This window comes from Podarcis bocagei (assembly GCF_964188305.1).
Source record: "Podarcis bocagei genome assembly, chromosome: 6".
In the NCBI taxonomy this organism is placed as follows: domain Eukaryota; kingdom Metazoa; phylum Chordata; class Lepidosauria; order Squamata; family Lacertidae; genus Podarcis; species Podarcis bocagei.
This window is the reverse complement of record NC_138130.1, coordinates 12,668,518-12,687,147: the sequence shown is the minus strand read 5'-3', so window position 1 is coordinate 12,687,147 and position 18,630 is coordinate 12,668,518. Positions and strand designations below refer to the sequence as shown.

The window sequence follows — 18,630 nt, the reverse complement described above, 5'->3', positions numbered from 1 at the left end:
ACGGAAACCGGTTCAGGATTCCCTGTGTGTCTTATCCAACCAACAAATGAATGCTGTTTCTTTTTCTTCACTCACCCACCCCCCACATAATAGAGCTACTTGGATTTTTTTTTTAAGGGGGGGGAACCCTACTTTCCTATTCACGATTTCAAATGTGATAAATCAGGGTTTAGTTCTACCTTACAATGGTCTGATTTAGATTTCCTAGTCAATCTATTCAAAAGCGAAACAAAGAAAGTCTTTGGAGGATACCTTACACTTCACCTGGCCTAGGCAGGTAAGGGCAATTGAGATTAAAATCTTGTAAGTAACTCAACAAGAAATAGAGTATTTTTCTCTTTCCCCTGCTTCAGGCTTTTATTTAAACTCATTGTTCCAAAATGAACAGAGTGGTAAGTCGGATTCTAAATGTACAGATATAGCTTAGACGTCTAATTTTAAATTAGAACACACCAGCAAACTCATTTATACACGTCAAATGTTAAAACCAATACTTAAAAACGTACCCCCCCTCCAAAAACCTTATATTACAGAAAGCGAAAAACAAAAGGAAAGGAAACTAAATACAGGTTAGCCAACTTGATTCACAAACATTAATCCAAATATACACATTACAAAAGTAAACGAAAATGGTCATGATGGAAGAGATTGCTCAGAATGACTTCCCCCGCCCTCCAAAATCATTTCCTGCAACTGAATCCTGTATGCTTTTATTTAAAAGAAGAATAAGAAGAATATTTTCTCCCTTCCCCCACCTCCCCAGTCGGGCTAAATGGCATGGAAGCACTCCAGGTTTTGCCGTGAGAAAGTGTCCGAAAGGGAGCGGATTTCAAACGTCTTCGCTGAAAACACAGCAGTTTTAGATACGCCAACATCACAGAAAGTATAGAATTATCTCTCAGACAAGAAGTCTGATTTTTATTTTTAGTTTGAACTCCGAAACCCCCCCAAAAGGGATTTCGCAGTCTGTTGCAATTCGCCTCGGTGGTGTTTTGCTGTGGTTGGCGCTGTCTATTTATGGCACTCGAACTCCTGCACAGTTTTGCTTGGAAACAAGCCCCATGGATTGCAACGAGACCCATTACCAAGGTACTGTGTGCTTAGGATCGCAGCCAATATATATATCTATATCTCATTTTTTTTAAAAAGTGACTCAGATAATACAGCGAAGCAGTCTTACACCTAAAGCTCCCACGCGCATGTAGACATTTACAGGTCCCTTCTCCAGAATTACAAAAGTTGTCATCATGGGGAACTTTGGGGTATACATGAAAAGGGGGAAGGGCGAAAGGAGGTGAGCTAGGAGGAAATCAACAGCGAGAGTGCATACTGATTCTCCTTTGAGTGACCCGATCTCCTCCTCCTAAAGCGAGGTATCAAACTCTGCTTATTTCGTGGGGTGGTTAGCTGTGCGCGCCTCGTCCACTTGGTTCAGCGTGGAGTCAAGGCTGATGGCTTTGGGTCCGTTTTTCTGGACCTACTGTGGACAGGACAGGATTTAGAGGGGGTGTGGAGAGAGAGAGGGAGAGAGAGGGGAGGATTTGGGGGGGGAGGAGAGGTTAAGGAGAGAGAAAAGAAAAGAAAAAGGCAATCCCAAGAGACGTCGAGCAGAAAAGGCAACGGGCTACCCGAAGCGTCTCCACCGGGAGACGCGCGACCTCTCTCCTCTCTCTCCACCCATCACCCTCCAACAAATCCGTCGAGGAAACCCGAGGAGAGGAGCAGCGCGAGCAGATTCTGGAGTGGGGAAGGGAAGGCAACAGGTTGAAGAAATGGACGGGCGGCGAGGGAGGCGAAAAGACGGATGGAGAGGCGAAATGTTCTCGTCCGGACACCCCAGTCGGCGGCCCCGTAGAGCAGATGGCTGGAGGGCACCGCGGCGGCGGCGGCAACAGCAGCATCAGGCTGGGAAGAAGAGGGTCCCGTCGGCTAGAGTCCGGCGTCGGAGTCCAGCCCCCAGGCGCCCCACAGGCTTCCTCTGTACAGGGGTCCAACGTGGGGGGCAGGATGTCATAGTGCCGCCGCATAGGCCGCGGGGTAGGGGTCCAGCTGGGGCTTGCCCATGCCCGGCAGGAGGATGTAGGCCAGCGGGGGCTGGAGCCCCGGGCTGGGCCAGGCGCTGCAGTTGCAGGGGATCATGTAGCCCGGGTTACCCGGGGACGGGTGCGAGTGAGTGTGGCCGCCGCTGGCCGCAGCCGCTGCAGCAGCCGCCGCTGCCGCGTGGAAAGCGCCGCCAGCCGTCGGGTAAGCCAGCGATGAGGCGTAGGGCAGCCCCGACGCCGCGCCTCCTCCGCCCGAGCCTCCAGACGCAGACGAGGAGATTTCCGCTGCCATCTTGGAGCCCAGGTCGAGCAGAGAGTAAGGGCTGCCGGCAGCGGCCGCTGCAGCAGCAGCCGCGGCCGCCGCCGCCGTCGGGGGAAAGAAGACGCGCGCGGCCGCAGCTGCGGCGGCTGCGGCCGCCTTCTCCGGGTTGGCCAGCAGGGCTTCGTGGCCGTGGAGGGCGCCCGCCTTGAGGGCCGGGTGGTGGTGGCCGAGATGGTGCGCGTGATGCTCCGCGGCGTCGGGCAAGCCGTAGGGCACGACGGGGAAAGCGAACTTGTCCTTCTTGAGCAGCGTCTTGGGCTTCCGCCGCGGCCGGTACTTGTAGTCGGGGTGCTCCTTCATGTGCATGGCCCGCAGGCGCTTGGCCTCGTCGATGAAGGGCCGCTTCTCCGCCTCGCTCAGCAGCTTCCATTCGGCGCCCAGGCGCTTGGAGATCTCCGAGTTGTGCATCTTGGGGTTCTCCTGAGCCATCTTGCGCCGCTGCGCCCGCGACCACACCATGAAGGCGTTCATGGGCCGCTTGACGTGGTCCACCGGCTTGGCCATGCCCGCGGCGGCAGCGGCAGCGGCGGCGGCAGCGCCCAGCCCGTCGCTGCGAGCCACCCGCAAGAAATCAATGGTGGCTCCTGCGCTCCGGACGCCCAAATTCAGGGGTGCCTGCCCCCTCTCTCCGAACCCCGAAACGTGCTCCGGCAAAACCCCGCCGCAGTCTCCCTGCCACGGCCTATAACTGGCGGTAGTTAGGCGCGCCGTCGGTTCTCCTCCTGCTCCTCGGGTCCCGTTCCCCGACGCCCCCCGCCCTCCAATGGCCCGCTCCTTAGCTCGAGCAAAGCGCTCCCTGCAACACCCAAGTCCGACTGGCGTTTACTCTTGGCGGGAATCGGGGCATTTGACAGCCGACTGGAGGACAGCAAAGGAGCCCCGGATTGTCGTCACCGGCAGCATGACTGGCCGCCGAGAAAAGTTTAAACCCGACGGTGCGAGCAGGCCAAAAAACTTAGTTACGAGTGTTATTCTTTGAAGTCCAATGCACCAATCTAAAGTCGATCTGGATTGCCAGAGAGAGGGAGACGGGAGCTGTCCGCTTCCCGCAGAGACCCTCAGCCAGGCTGTCCGGTGCCCGCCCGTCTCTCTCCGTCAACTTTCCTATGTGGACGGGGAGCGAGGCGCTTCCTTTCGGGCCGTCATCCTCGCTCGCTGGTCTCTTCCTGAAACAGGTTGACGACCTTCCCCTCGAGATCCCGGGCTGGACTTTCCCCTCCGGGCTGCTCAGCCGCTAGCACCCCTCCTGCGCTCGCCACGACCAGCTCCTTGCAGCCGTCGAAGGCGCAGTAGGAAGACGACGGGCGCCGTCAAGGCGGCCGGCCAGCGATCGCGCTTCTTGCGGCGGCCAAGCGCTCTCCGGAGCGGCTCCTTTCTCCCGATCTCGCTGCAAACTTGCCGCAAGTTCCCGTCGGCTCCACCTCTGCCCGCTCGCTCCTCCCGCCCGCCCCGCTCCGCTGAAGTTTAGAGGGAGCCTGTGGGGGCCGGAAGGCGGCTGAGGGAGGAGGGAGGAGGGGGAAAACAAAACAAAACAAAACAAAAGCTGAAAACGCGGCCGGTGTCGACGACGGACGATCCAGGCGCAAAGCCCTTAGATTGGAAGCGCCTTCTCCGTATCTGCATTTATATCCGTATCTCGCCCTAGCGCGGGGTGCCAGCTGCCTCCGAGACGCAGCCTCTGCTCCCTGTGCGCTGGCGAAGGCATTAGGCTCGCCTATATGGTGCATGGGCAGCGTGTGTATCTGGGGGCAGGAGGAGGAGGAGGGGGCGGGGTGTCAGGCGAGTGAATGGGCGGCCCCCCTCGGCTCCTCCCCTCCTCCCTCCCCCGCGTCCCATTGATTAAAGAGAGCGCGTTTCCGTCTCCCATTCACGCCGCCGCAGGCCTTCGAGGGGCGGGGACTGGGCCAGGGGGGTGTTTCCCTCTCTCCCTTCCCTCTCCGTCCGCCCCCCCCCCCCGAAAAACGGGGCGCGTGCGCACTCAGAGCCATCTCTCCGGGACCTTTCCTTTTGGAAACCCTGCGCCCTCCTCTTCCGAAAAAGCCGGCCATCCGGCTTCGCCTGTCGAAGAAGCAGAGGAGAGGGGGCGGACGTGGCCGCCACGGCTCCCCCTTTCTCGACGGGGGGGGGGTCCCCTCCGCTTCAATCGCACTCCGGCTGCGATCGCTCACGAGGTTCCCCAAACTGAACGCGCGCTTCGTTGGCTCTCGCTCCTCTTCCTCGCCAAAGAGCGACTTGCCCGTCGAAGGGGAGAGAGAGTTGGTCCGCGCGGATCTCTCTCTCTCGCGCGCGCGCGCGGAAAAAAGTGCTCTCTCGACAGTTTGCTGGCGAAGTTTTCTCGGAAACGCTCTTCCACTTGGAGGCGGCGCTTCCCTCCGAGGTGCACACCTGGGCGCACCGGGAAAAAACGACCCGGGACAGATCCTGAAGGCAGGGGACGGGATAACGAGCGCATCCAAACGCACCCCGTTCCCTATGGCAATTCAGACTTAACTGGCGGGGAGGGGGGCTCCTGAATTAAGGAGGAGGGCCCGAAATCCTTAGGGAGCTAACGGCGGAGAGGAAGGAGACCCCGCCCCCCCATATTTGTCTGCTGGACGGCGGGAAGTGGAGAGGGAACCTATTCAACCGGCCCCTTGCTTCTGTGCTACCAGATCACCTGCTAGGTCGGCTGCCGTCGCGTTGACTTGCCGGTCTGTCTGTCAAGGGAAAACCCGCTCGCCTGGTTTGAACGTAGGCGGCGCGCGGGCTTGGTTGTGACTTACCTTCGTGGTGTGTGGAAGCAAGCGGCCCGGCAGGGACCATTAACTCTTTCCCCGGCGAAGGCGAGGCTGATCGACGGGACGGGAGCGGGGGGAGAGCTTATTTTGCCTCGATCCGAGAACTCTGATCAATACCACAAGGCGGGCGATGGTTGGGGGAGGGAATTAGCGGGGGTGGGAGGAGGGGGAGAGGGCCGGCGGTAAGGAGTCGGGGGGAGCACCGAGCCCACGTCGCCCCCCCCCCGCGGGCTCGCTCAGGCAGGACGAGCGGCATGGGCATAGCCAGGATTTTTGTTGGGGGGGGGCAGGCCTTTTGTTAAAGAACCTCAGTTTGCTATGTATTTTTATTGATTATTATTGATTGGGGGGGTAGCTGCCCCTCCCTTCCCCCTCTTGGCTACGCCCATGGAGGGGACGGGGACGTTCAGCAAGCGCATTTCTTCCGTTGCAGTTTGCAAGGGGGAGGCAAGAAACCCCCCTCACCACGCCTCGCACTTTCCCTTTCGCTCTCTTCAACGATTTATTCCGAAATTCGGTCACTTCAGAGCATCAACTTCGGTAGGGAGTTCCTCCTGCGGCTGCTCCTCCAATCTCCCCTCCGATGTCTTTGGAAACGTTATCACTGTGTGTGGAATGATGCTCTGTAGAGGATGCGACCCTAAGCAGCGGTACTTTGATTTTTGATTTTATTGGTGGAGAGGCGCAGTTCATTTTTAATCAACGGGACTTTTTTTTTTTTTACTTGCATGAAGGGATGCCTCGGATCAAAGAGTGCAGAAGTGGGTGGGGAGTAAGGCTTCCCCCATCCCACGTCGGATAGCTCTGAAATCAGATCGCTTTTGCCGGGCGCCTTCCCACCAGACCCGCGACTTACCCCTCCTTAAATTTGTCCCGCTACCTGCTTCGACCCTGCCATCAGTCTAGCAGCTAACCCTCAAACCTTTTGCTTCTGAACTCATCCGCCTTTCCTTTAAGTGACCCTCCCCGTCCCCAACTAGGCAGGTGAAGAATTGCTGCAGCCACCTGTCAGCCCGATCCAGGTTTAAAGTACATCTAAAACACGCATCTCTCTCCTCCTCCCTCCGGCCCAAAAATCTTGGGAAATGTGGTTCTTATGGGTGCTGAGCACTATAGCTCTGTGAGAGTTAAACGAGAGTTCCCAGAGAGGGACAATGCGCTTTGAATGCACTGCGTGGGCGCAGTGTCTGGATTTAAACCGATTAAAGTCTCCTTGGTGCTAGCACGACTTAAATCGGTTTCACTCCGGACTGACATTCAAAGCGTTTTGTCCAGCCGGTGTCGTTCAGCGACACCAAAGTCGGCTTGAATTCAAGCGCTGCGACTTAACTGGGACTTCGGTTGGGCATCGCGGTATTGTTCCCTTCTTCAAGGTCTTTTCTTCCAGAGATCAATCTTGAGCCCCAGAACTTCATTCATTCTGCTTCTGCCAGGTATAGCGGGGCTGCAGGCTCATTCCACGACGCCCCCTGTTTAAATGCATGCCGCCAACTTTAGACCGAAGGAGAGAGAAAACTAACAGGTGCCTGGATAAAAGTGAAGCTACCGGTACTTCAACAACGCCAGCCAGGCCAGAGTGGAAGGAGGCGCTTTTGCATGTTCACACCCAGATAATCTTGCATGTTCACACCGATATAATCAAAACTGGGATTAGAGGGGAATCTGGAAAAGGAGGAAGAGGGTAAGGGAGGGAGAAAAACGCAGGCAGACGATGTCTTCATCTAACCTCAGTTACTCTCTACTCTGGCTTCTTCAGATTCTTGGGTTCAGTTGGAGAAGTCAAGGGACCCTATTTCTGAGATTTGAAAAAAGCAATCAGCACTTTTATGGTGGACCTTCTTCCCTTCTTCCTGTTTCTCTTCCAGCAGAAGTCGGGAGGGTGGAGGAGACTTTCCTGCGGTGGCTCCCCATTTGTGGAATGCTATCCCCAGCGAGGGTCTTTTGGCGCCTTCATTATACATCTTTAGGCACCAGGCAAAAATGTTCCTCTTTAAACTGTGTTTGTGGGAGGTGGGGTTATTGGTTCGTTTCTGTGTCACTATGTATTCTGCCTTCTCATTTTGTATTTTTCTGTTGTGAACCGCCTCAGGCTTTTCCGATGAAGGGCGGCGTACAAATGTAATAAATAATAATAATAATAAATAATTATTTGAAGTCCCAGCCACTCACACACTGACCGGGGAACATGTCCCGCTGAACACAGCGAGCTTAGTTCTGAGCATGGAAAGCGAAATCAAAGGGACTTAAAAGTGCTTCCGTGACTCGTGCCTTACAGTATTTCTACAATCTGCTTCGGTTTTTGCAAGAAGAAGCAGAAAGTCCCCTTGTACTCAGCGGGGGCTGAATTTCAAGGAAGCATATCAGTAACCCATTCGAACTAACTTCTGAGTAGGCATGCACCACATTGCAAGGTCTTACGAGGCCTCCACACAAAAAATGAAGAAAGAAAAATCCATCTCTTTGCCAATTGTGGCATCTGAACCATTCAGGATGGCTAGAAAATTCTCTTTGAGAAATTTACTTACCAGGCAGGAAAGCGGCTGACATGGGATTCCCCCCCCTCCCCGTATCTTTTCTGGGAACTTCTTATAACTCGTTTTGTTACAATAAACAGAATGGGAGCAGCTCCCCCCCCCCCCGCTGTCTCCCTTCCCGAAACGGGTAGACAGGCCAGCCATATATACCCAGAAGACTAAGGGTCGACTAATTCCCTCGCCCCAAGAGAGCCAGATCTGGAAAATACCAGCATATGGCAAAATGCTACACCCTTCAAGAGTCAAAGAGAACCAACGATTAACACTCCCTTCCCGTGGCCACGGCATGAATGGACGTGTCAGATTGATTAATGCGGACACCAAAGGAGCGACTCCGCTTGTGTGTCATTCGCTTCAGTTGGGTTTAGAAGAGTTAAACCGGGAAGCAAAAAAAAAGAGGATATGTGGAGGCTGGGGAGTGGGGGGAGCGAGAAGGGAAGGGGTGCGACTTGCCACCCTTTCTAAAACCCCACAGTCCTGAAATAGCCTCCTCCATTTGTACTTTGGACCTTCAAACCGTGGGCATGGATTTAAGAAAAGGGGGCGGATTTTAGTAAGATTACGTTTTATCACACAGATTAGAATTTCGGATAGGCAAATGTGTTTGCTGCTGTTGTTTTAAGGTCAAATGCCTTAAACAAATCCTACACGTGTTTAATGTATATTTGAGTCCTCCTGCTTTCAGTGGGGCTTATCATGGTGCGTTTAGGACGGCAGCCGAAGTTGTTGTTGTGTGTTTTTAACACAAAAAATTCATTTTGGCATAATTGAACACAACACCGTTACAACGACTACAACACTTACCATGCTTTGAATAATAAATATGAAGCACCCTGCAAATTCTGGGGAAGAATCACAAACACGGACTGACATGCCCAGATTTACTCTCAGTCACTGACAATGCCTTTTATGCCATTTATTACATCATACAGTGGTACCTCGGGTTACATTCGCTTCAGGTTACAGACTCCACTAACCCAGAAATAGTGCTTCAGGTTAAGAACTTTGCTTCAGGATGAGAACAGAAATTGTGCTTCGGCAGCACAGCGGCAGCAGGAGACCCCATTAGCTAAAGTGGTGCTTCAGGTTAAGAACAGTTTCAGGTTAAGAACGGACCTCCAGAACGAATTAAGTACTTAACCCAAGGTACCACTGTACTCTGCTTTTCTTCCAAGGACCTCAAAACCACACACGTTTTTCTCTTCTATAGAGCCTCACAACAACCCTGTGAAGTAGACCAAGAGTTGGTGATTGGCTCAATATCAACTGGTGAGTTTAATGAGAAAGTGAGGACTTGATTCCAGGCCTAGTCCTATGCTTTTTTCCATCACCTGCTTGGAATCTGACCAGTCCAGTTAAGCAATGTATAAGTTTCCTCTTTTTATGCATTGAAAAAGCCAATAATGTAAGAGATATTATTATCACCACCATTGTTATTTCTTGAAATATGCTTTGCAGAGAGAGACAGAAGATGGTTGATTGTTCTTGTAAGTGAAATGCTATTCTAATTACTGTACTCTTCTATATTCAACTTAAAGCTATGAAAAACTGCTTCAGATGTGGAAGACTTTATCCTAATCCTTTCATAAAGAATGGCTATGTAATTTAGTAGGCGGGGGTGGGAGTGGGGAGCCCTCTGCATATACTCAGAGGCAGCCTTTATTATTGTTATTTTTCACATTTTCAATATTACCAATGCAAGTTCCTGAGTCATTAACCATGCAAGTCATCAATCACTGAGATCTTCTACAGCTCAAAACAATTTAATCCTTTCAGGCTGCTACTGAATCATTCTCTCCAAACTTTTTGATATTTCAGGAGTGCACTAAGTTGTGGGATCATATAGCACACTTCTCTATATGTTCTCTATATAGAAGTAAGTCCCATAGTTTTCCAGTCAAGTAAATATAGGACTGCATATTAAATGACCAAATGATTGCGAATGCAGAGGACTAAGCCAATGAATTCATCCACTCCCTGTAAAAAAGTGGCGTTTTTTTAACCTATACATCGTTCCAATTAACATGAAAGACTTGATGGTACATTCACTTACTTCTTATGACACTGACTTCTTTCTTCACTTCTTCCTTTCCTTTTTTTGGCTTCTCCAAACTTGAAATTCATATTGAAATTATATAGAGGGAGGAACCCTACATCAGTGGCTCCCAAACATTTTATCCCACAGACCAATTTAAAATGGTTGAAGGTCTTGGGAACAGACTTAATGATTTCCAGGCCTGTTGTAGTAATTGTAATGTGCTTTGCTAAACACTGTGTGATTTTAAACTGTATTATTATTGCATTTTATTTCTCATATTGCATTTTATTGTATTACAGTTTGCATTCCTTAGATTTCAAATTGTAATACAATAGAGTACTGTAGAGTATAAGAAATAAAAGAAGCAACAATTAAAAATCTATATGGCTATTTAATGCAGAAGTGTGATGGACTTCTGGTGGTCCGCAGACTTCAATCTGGGAAGCCCTGCTCTACATATTGCAGAGATTATAGAGATTTACTCTGTAATGTGTACTAGAAATAAAAAGTGCACATAATGTGAAATACAGGTAGCTTGCAACTTACCCGCATTTAAGTTGTGTGCATTCAGCTTTACACGCCTGGCAATTTTTTTTAACTTAAAAAGGGGGTGGAAAAGGGGCAGACATCCAGGAAAAAAGACTTTGCCAACCCCCTCACCATTTTACCATTGCATGCAATTTTGACTTTAAGTGTGATCCCTGGAACGTAAGTTGAGAGTTTGCCTGTATACAACAATTCTATAATGTGCAATATAAATACATTTTGCCTAAACATTATAATTGCTTAAATTCAGCTTCCTCTTTCCTTCTTCCACCTCACACCAGGTTGAAAGCAAGGGGCCTCTCTCTGTTGCCCAGAATTACGGTAAGTTAGAGGATACTCAAAAGAAACACATCAGGAACATTCTCTCATTGCCTGATCTCCAAGTTCATCAGCTGAGGGAGGGAAGCAAACCAGACATGCCCCACCCCAAACTGAACACTTCCTGCATTTGATGAAGGTGGGACTCTAATCCATAAAGTTTTATGTCGCAAGAAATATGTTAGTGTCTTAGGACTTTTTGCTCTTTTTACCTCAAACAAAATTGACCTGCAGTAGAGAAAAGGCCGTGTTCAGGGACATCATTTGGAGAGGGAAGGGGAAAGCTTTGCGCTTCCTTCTGACCCCCATCCATGTCATGCAACTAGTTCTCAGGAGGCGCACCTCTACCTCTGGCTAGCTATTGCATTAACTACATCTGGCCTGACTCTTATTTGAAACAATTAAATGCAGAAACTCAAAGGCACAAACCCCTACTCCCAGTAATGGCTCTGTGATATAATATATTGCTATGGTTCTCAAACTGTGGGGCAGGCCCCCATGGAGGAATTTGTCAGAGAAAATCATTACCGTTAAACTGAAGCAGAACCAATATAAATCCCTAGTGTACACAATAAGCTCTTTTAAATCAGGGATAGGGAACATGTGACTCTCCTGGTGTGTTGGTCTCCAATGCCCATCAATCCCAAACAGGCCAATAGTCACTGGTGATGGGAATTGCAGTCTAGAAACATCTAGGAGGTCACAAGCTTCTCTCCCTAATAAAGGTAAAGTTAAAGTGACCCCTGACCATTAGGTCCAGTCGTGACCGACTCTGGGGTTGTGGCGCTCATCTCGCTTTATTGGCTGAGGGAGCCAGCGTACAGCTTCCAGGCCATGTGGCCGGCATGACTAAGCTGCTTCTGGCGTACCAGAGCAGTGCACGGAAACACCGTTTACTTTCCTGCTGGAGCAGTACCTATTTATCTACTTGCACTGGTGTGCTTTCGAACTGCTAGGTTGGCAGGAGCAGGGACCGAGCAACGGGAGCTCACCCCATCGCGGGGATTCGAACCGCCAACCTTCTGATTGGCAAGTCCTAGGCTCTGTGGTTTAACTCACAGCACCACCCGCATCCTTTCTCTCCCTAATACAAGCTTCAAAAGGAAGTGAGTCCAAAAAGTTTAAGAAACAGAGTTGTATTGGCAACTTGTTGGCATCTATTGTAATATGTCTTGGGAGGAGTGCACCTTTGGGGGTGAAGTCAAATCATTGGAGAGTTACAGTGCCTGCTGTGGCTGTAGAGACTGATATGGGAGAGACATGTTTTGTTGCAGCTGGAGCAGATGAAGGTGTCTGGTTGCGCTGCTGCAGATGCACCATGGCATTTTTTATCTTGATGCTCCTCCCAGCGGTCATTCCTCCTCTGGTCATTGCTGTGGATGCATGACCTGACTATCTCCATGCATGCACAACAATTAACTCTTAAAATGCAATGGGTGGTTTGGGGCTTTATGTTTATTATGCAATTCAGCCCCCATCATTTCCCAAAGTAGGCCGAGAATCTTATCCTCCTAATGGAATCTCTGCCCCTTCCATCTCCCCTCCCGATATCAGTAATGGTATCCCTTCCTCGCTGGTTTCCCTTTTCCTTGAATGCAGTGACAAAGCTGTCGCTGCTATCAAAGGGCTGACAGTTTTGCTATCAAGGAAAATGCTCCCGAGACACCTGCCCCTTTTCATACTTCCTACCACCAAGACACCACAATTATACTAATCTCGTTTCTCTAGCCTTTGCGAGATTTCCCACTGACTTCAGCAGAAGCAGAATCCTGTTGTCATCCATCACACTCTTACTTTAGACCCTTGAAAATTATTAATTAGGAGTGGATAGTTGGAATGCATTCAGTTGCTTTGATGCTTGGTTAACATGGCCTTTATTATGTGTTAATTCTTGCGGTGATGCAATGGTATCGATATAATTACGGGGAATAATGAGAAAGTCATCTTGTGCAAGGGAGTCAATTTGCATCTGAGGCACATGATGCAACCTAAAACCAGGCCCTTCATTTTGCTTGGGGTTTTTGTTTTTTTTTTATCGTCTCTTAATGAATAAGATCCATTACCATGTCAAAGATTGATTTTCTTTTCTTTTTAATAAACTCTCTCTGGAAATTGCAACAGTTTGTTTCAGCCTCATCCAACCTGGTGCCCTCAGGGGAATTTGGACTACAATTCCCATGCCGGCTAAGGCTGAGGGGAATTTTAGTCCACCATATCAGGGAAGCGCAATGCTGGCAATGGTTGCCTTATTTGAATAAATCATTTCACAAAACTGAGGAGCAGAAGGGAGAGTTTTTGAAACGGCAATGAGAAGCAGTTTCAGTTGGCTCAGGGACTCAAAACATTTCCCCACAAACAGCATGGCTACTCTATTTCTGAGCTTTGAGAAAGGGTGGTATTTAATTGATGCCCCCCCCTCTCTCTGTGTGTATGTGTCTCTGACATACTTGGGCCTAGTTTAAAAAGTCTGGTTGCATTATTTTTTATTACTGTCAACAACACTCCTGAGCAAGCAAAAAGCCGCAGTCCCATCTAATTTTGGCAATTTGAATGTAATAATAAATTGGCAAGCATGAGAGATTAAAAAAAAAAAGGATTAGAAGAGAATAGTGGTTTTCCTGATAGCGATCTGCACCTAATCATTCTCACTAACTGAAAAGATGACTCACACGCTCAATAGACTTATCACTGCGCTATTTGAAGAGGCACTTTGTGTATTTGCTGCTTTGTTTGTGCACGAAAGCCTTTCCATACCCTCCCTTCAAAGTTGACATTTTTCTTTGTGCAGGTCTCCGCCACCAATTCCACATCACTTTCAGTTGTCAAAAGTTGCCAGGCCCTTAAACACACTTGCAAGACTACATTCCTCATTTGTATAGTTTTCTTTCTTTAGCTCCCACCATCACACACACACACACACACACACACACAGAGAGAGAGAGAGAGAGAGAGAGAGAGAGAGAGAGAGAGAGAGAGAGAGAGAACACACTAAGGTTTATAAGTGCTTCAGTTGCCCTAGAGCTGATTTAGCAGAATCCCAGAACTGGAAGAGAACTTATTCAGTGGAGAACTCAAGTAACACCCATGAAAGCCTTCCTTCTCAAGATGTTGTTGGACTCCAACTCCATCAGGCCATGCCAGTACAGACCTTCCAACATTTCTCCAATGAAAATAGGGACATCCTTTTCCATTATTATTATTATTATTATTATTATTATTATTATTATTATACCCCACCCATGTGCCTGGGTTACTCCAGCCACTCTAGATGGCTTCCAACATATATAAAAACACAAGAAAACATTAAACATTTTAAAATTTTCCTATACAGGGCTACCTTCAGATGTTTTCTAAAGGTTGTATATTTACTTATCTCCTTGGCTTGGTGGTTGCATAACTCTGTACTGTCCAACATTTGTCCTATGAAAATAGGGACATCCTACCATACCCTCCAACATTCCTTAGGGATGCCCTAAGGAAAAGCAGGGCATTCTGGAATCAAATCAGAAACCGGGATGGCTTCTGTAAATTTGTGACTGTCCCTGGAAAATAGGAATACTTGGAGGGTCTGCCAGTATGGTCACTGGCCAGCAATGATGGGTGTTGTAGTTTTGCTTGTGGGCTTCCCATAGGACACTAGCCCCCCAAGTGTCCCTATTTTCCAGGGACAGTCCTGGCTTTACAGAAGCAGTCCCAGTTTCTCATTTGATACCAGAATATCCCACTTTTCCTTGGGACATGCACACTCACCCAACTGTGGTGCTGGGGGCTAGATCAGTACTCCGTTGTTTTCCCAGCTACCCACCCCTCTGTCCTAAGCCGTACAGTCATGCCTTGGAAGTTGAACGGAATCCGTTCCAGAAGTCCGTTTGACTTCCAAAACGTTCGGAAACCAAAGCACGGCTTCTGATTGGCTGCAGGAAGTTCCTGTAGCCAATCGGAAGCCCCGTCAGACGTTCGACTTCCAAAAATAGTTCGCAAACCAAAACAGTCACTTCTGGGTTTGCGGTGTTTGGGAGCCAAAACGTTCGAGAACTAAGCTGTTTGAAAGCCAAGGTACGACTGTATTTCTCTCTCTCCCCCATCTTGCAGGAGTGACTTTTCTACCAGGGGTGCAATCACACGACAAGGTGCACCCACAACATTTTTCCAGGAGCTGCACAAATTAGTCAACAATGACAACACAGACCCTGGCCATAGGCTAAGCATCTAATGGACATGCTTTTCTTAAAAAGGCAAAAGAGCGTAGAGTGGAAAGAAGAAAAACAAAGTAATTCCAATATCTCCCAACCCCGCCCCCTGCTGCTGAGAAAATTACTCTAAATGCTATAATGACCAGGTGGACTGAATATTGGGGGTGGGGGTATACTGCAAGGGATGTTGGAGCCAAACTGTATAGCCATGGGCATGCATGCATTTTAGTTAGACATTTATGTTGCAATCCTAAACCTCGACAAGAATTAATTCTGAGCAGGTATGTATAGGATTGTGCTTTGACCCACCTGGGTCAAGATCCCTTAAGAGTGGAATATTCCCAATGGTCTTCCCTCCCTGTTTGTCCTTCATCATCAAACCCTGAACATCCAAGATGCTGCGTTACTCACAAGGAGACCAGAGGCATGTCTGTAAGCAGCTGCATTAGGATAGATAGACCTGAAATGTTTGTTTTCTTCCGGGAACTACTCTGTCTCACCTTCCTCGCTGGGTTGTTGTGAGGATAAACTCAGGGAAGAGGAGATGTCACCTTCATCTTCTTGGAAGAAAGGTAGTATAGAATTGTAATAAACAATAAGCACAATGCTTTCACCCTTTAACAGCTTTTGCTTGCCTTCACTTCTTTTTTTAAAAAAAAAGAGAGACAGAACATTCACATTATATTTTTGAGTTCCAAGAGTTGGTTTATTTTGGCTCTTAGCACACAGAGTTTTACGACAAAACAATAAATTAAAAACAGCCAGATTTCCTCTAGGCGTTTAAGCTGATTTATTTTTAATTTGGGGGAGGGAGAAAAGTTGTAACATTTGCAGAATATTAAATTGCCCCTGAAAAAGGAGGAGGAGGAGAGGGGGGGAAGTGGAAGCGGCGGCTTTAATGTGCTTGTATGCAATTCCTTATGTAAGTGTTTAGAGTTGTCTACACCTGTACACAAATGTCGCTCTTAAAAATCATAGGAGGTAATCTAGCCAAATGAGAAAAACAATCATTATGGAAAGCATGTACGCAGGACTGAACATGATGGAGAATCTGGAATAGAGCTCTAAAAAACTCCAAGTGCAGCAAATCTCTGCCTCACATTCCCTAACCATCACTAAGAGAACCAGTGTGGTGTAGTGGTTAAGAGCGGTAGACTCGTAATCTGGTGAACCGGGCTCGCGTCTCCACTCCTCCACATGCAGCTGCTGGGTGACGTTGGGCTAGTCACACTTCTCTGAAGTCTCTCAGCCCCATTCACCTCACAGAGTGTTTGTTGTGGGGGAGGAAGGGAAAGGAGAATGTTAGCTGCTTTGAGACTCCTTCGGGTAGTGATAAAGCGGGATATCAAATCCAAACTCTTCTCTTCTTCTTCTCGCCACCCCTGACCTACGACCACCTTCTATCATCTTGGCATGATGTAACATAGAAGTGAGCAACTCTGCAAAATGAATCCTTCCTCAACATCATAAATGTAGCCTCAATTTTATTCCAACAGTGGTGGAATATCCCGATCTTTTAAATGTTGTGCATCCTTGGTGAGGTCCCTGTGAATGCACCTTCTAAAAGGGACCTTGGCAAAATGCCCAGACTCGTGCTTGATTGTGATGTGATGCAATTGCGAGAAGTTTTGCACGTGTTTGGTGGACCAGCTAGTTCTCCTCTTGGGCATTTTTTGGTCTGCAAACCCTACTGCAATTTCTTCTTTGTCCTCTCCAACAAGATGGACAACAGTGGCATGGCTAGGATCATGACAATTTGTTTTCATAAAATTCATTTATGACCAAAGAACATACTAGGTTTCACTGGACCAGCTCAATGAACAGGTTGTTGCATAGGGCTGGGCTTCCTTGGAAGCTTATTGTGGAGTGTGCAGTGAGATGACCAGAAATGATGAAGAGGCTTCTCCAGCTTGTGCACTTCAGCTGATCTTCACTGCAACGTGCAAAAGTATGCTCAATCCACAGGGGCAAGTAAGTTCACAGGGGTCAGCATCAATTCCCCATGGGGCTGGTGGGTGCAAATGGAGTGTGTGTCCTTACAAAAAACCTAGTGTTATCTGCAATGCATGAGGATTCCACAGCACAAGCTCGGACGTTTCTGAAGGAGCGTCTCCACCACCATCGTTCAGCCTGGACACTGGAGGTCCAGCTCCGAGGGCCTTCTGGAGGTTCCCTCACTGCGAGAAGTGAGGTTACAGGGAACCAGGCAGAGGGCCTTCTTGGTAGTGGCGCCCACCCTGTGGAATGCCCTCCCATCAGATGTAAAGGAAATAAACAACTATCTGACTTTTAGAAGACATCTGAAGGCAGCCCTGTTTAGGGAAGCTTTTAATGTTTCGTGTTTGATCGTGTTTTTAATATTCTGTTGGGAGCTGCCCAGAGTGGCTGGGGAAACCCAGCCAGATGGATGGGGTATAAATAATAAATTCTTCTACTTCTTCTTCTTCTTCTTGACAGGAGAGTGATTGAAGAACATGGGCAGCTGCCTCACACCAAGTCACAGCATTGGTCCAGCCAACTATGTATTGTTGGTGCTCACTGGCAGCAAATATTTCAGAGACGGAACATTCCCAGGTCTACCGGCGGATGTTGGAGATTTAACTTGGGGTCTTCTGCATGCACAGCTCTACCACTGAGCGATGATGACCTTTCCCTAGGTAGAAAGCAGGAATCCACCAAATAAACTGTCTGAGATGTATTTAATATGTTTGCATGTTTATATACGCTCAACATCAAAAAAACTAAGATCATGGCCACTGGTCCCATCACCTCCTGGCAAATAGAATGGGAAGAATTGGAGGCAGTGAGAGATTTTACTTTCTTAGGCTCCATGATCACTGCAGATGGTGACAGCAGCCACGAAATTAAAAGACGCCTGCTTCTTGGGAGAAAAGCAATGACAAACCTAGACAGCATCTTAAAAAGCAGAGACATCACCTTGCCGACAAAGGTCAGTATAGTTAAAGCTATGGTTTTCCCAGTAGTGATGTATGGAAGTGAGAGCTGGACTATAAAGAAGGCTGATCGCCGAAGAACTGATGCTTTTGAATTCTGGTGCTGGAGTAGACTCTTGAGAGTCCCATGGACTGCAAGAAGATCAAACCTATCCATTCTGAAGGAAATCAGCCCTGAGTGCTCACTGGAAGGACAGATCGTGAAGCTGAGGCTCCAATAGTTTGGCCACCTCATGAGAAGAGAAGACTCCCTGGAAAAGACCCTGATGCTGGGAAAGATGGAGGGCACAAGGAGAAGGGGACGACAGAGGACAAGATGGTGTTCTCAAAGCTACCAGCATGAGTTTGACCAAACTGTGGGAGGCAGTGGAAGACAGGAGTGACTGGCGTGCTCTGGTTCATGGGGTCACGAAGAGTCGGACACGACTAAATGACTAAACAACAACAACAGCAATACATATACACACATGCATAATGACTGGTGAATCTGGGCACCAGCGACATTCATCACAGTATTGCTGATTAAATTTTATCCTCCCTTATAGTCTGTTGATCTGATATCAAGAGAGCTGTGCGGAATAAAGGCCGGGGCAGCCTTTCCCTGAACTGCAGTTCCATAATTGCGGTCTGTCTCCCTCCCCCACCCGTTGTATGGGCTACATTCAAAAAGAGAGAGAGAGATAAAAAGAGCTGGGTGTGCATGTGTAAGAAAAGATGGTGGGATTGACAGGAGAGCGGAAGGGGGTGTGGGACCTGCTCTTTTGTCATACGTTTAATCCAAAATTAGTATTTACTAATATTTCCTGTTTCTGACACAGTCATTAGCTTTCTTTATTTCTTTCCTCTAAAATGCTCAACAATAATTCAAGGTTTTAGACCCAGCCAAGGTTATACAGCCCCATCTAT

General features: G+C 48.5%; 1 protein-coding gene and 1 long non-coding RNA gene across 2 annotated transcripts; one reads left to right on the top strand and one right to left on the bottom strand.

The window, feature by feature from the left end:
• Nucleotides 1–330: 330 nt before the first annotated feature.
• Nucleotides 331–5,263, bottom strand: SOX21 (SRY-box transcription factor 21). Its single transcript, XM_081198610.1, has one exon. It carries the CDS (start codon nucleotides 2,866–2,868, stop codon nucleotides 2,011–2,013), a length of 858 nt encoding a protein of 285 aa, XP_081054736.1. The 5' UTR covers nucleotides 2,869–5,263; the 3' UTR covers nucleotides 331–2,010.
• An 82-nt stretch (nucleotides 5,264–5,345) lies between these two features.
• LOC308589546 lies at nucleotides 5,346–7,286 on the top strand. The gene is made up of 2 exons (XR_014009375.1): nucleotides 5,346–5,791; nucleotides 6,898–7,286. It is a non-coding gene; the product is annotated as an uncharacterized lncRNA (long non-coding RNA).
• Nucleotides 7,287–18,630: the final 11,344 nt, after the last annotated feature.

Excerpts from the sequence above, each read along its gene's own strand:
- SOX21 (XM_081198610.1), bottom strand. The coding sequence starts at position 2,868 with ATGGCCAAGCCGGTGGACCACGTCAAGCGGCCCATGAACGCCTTCATG.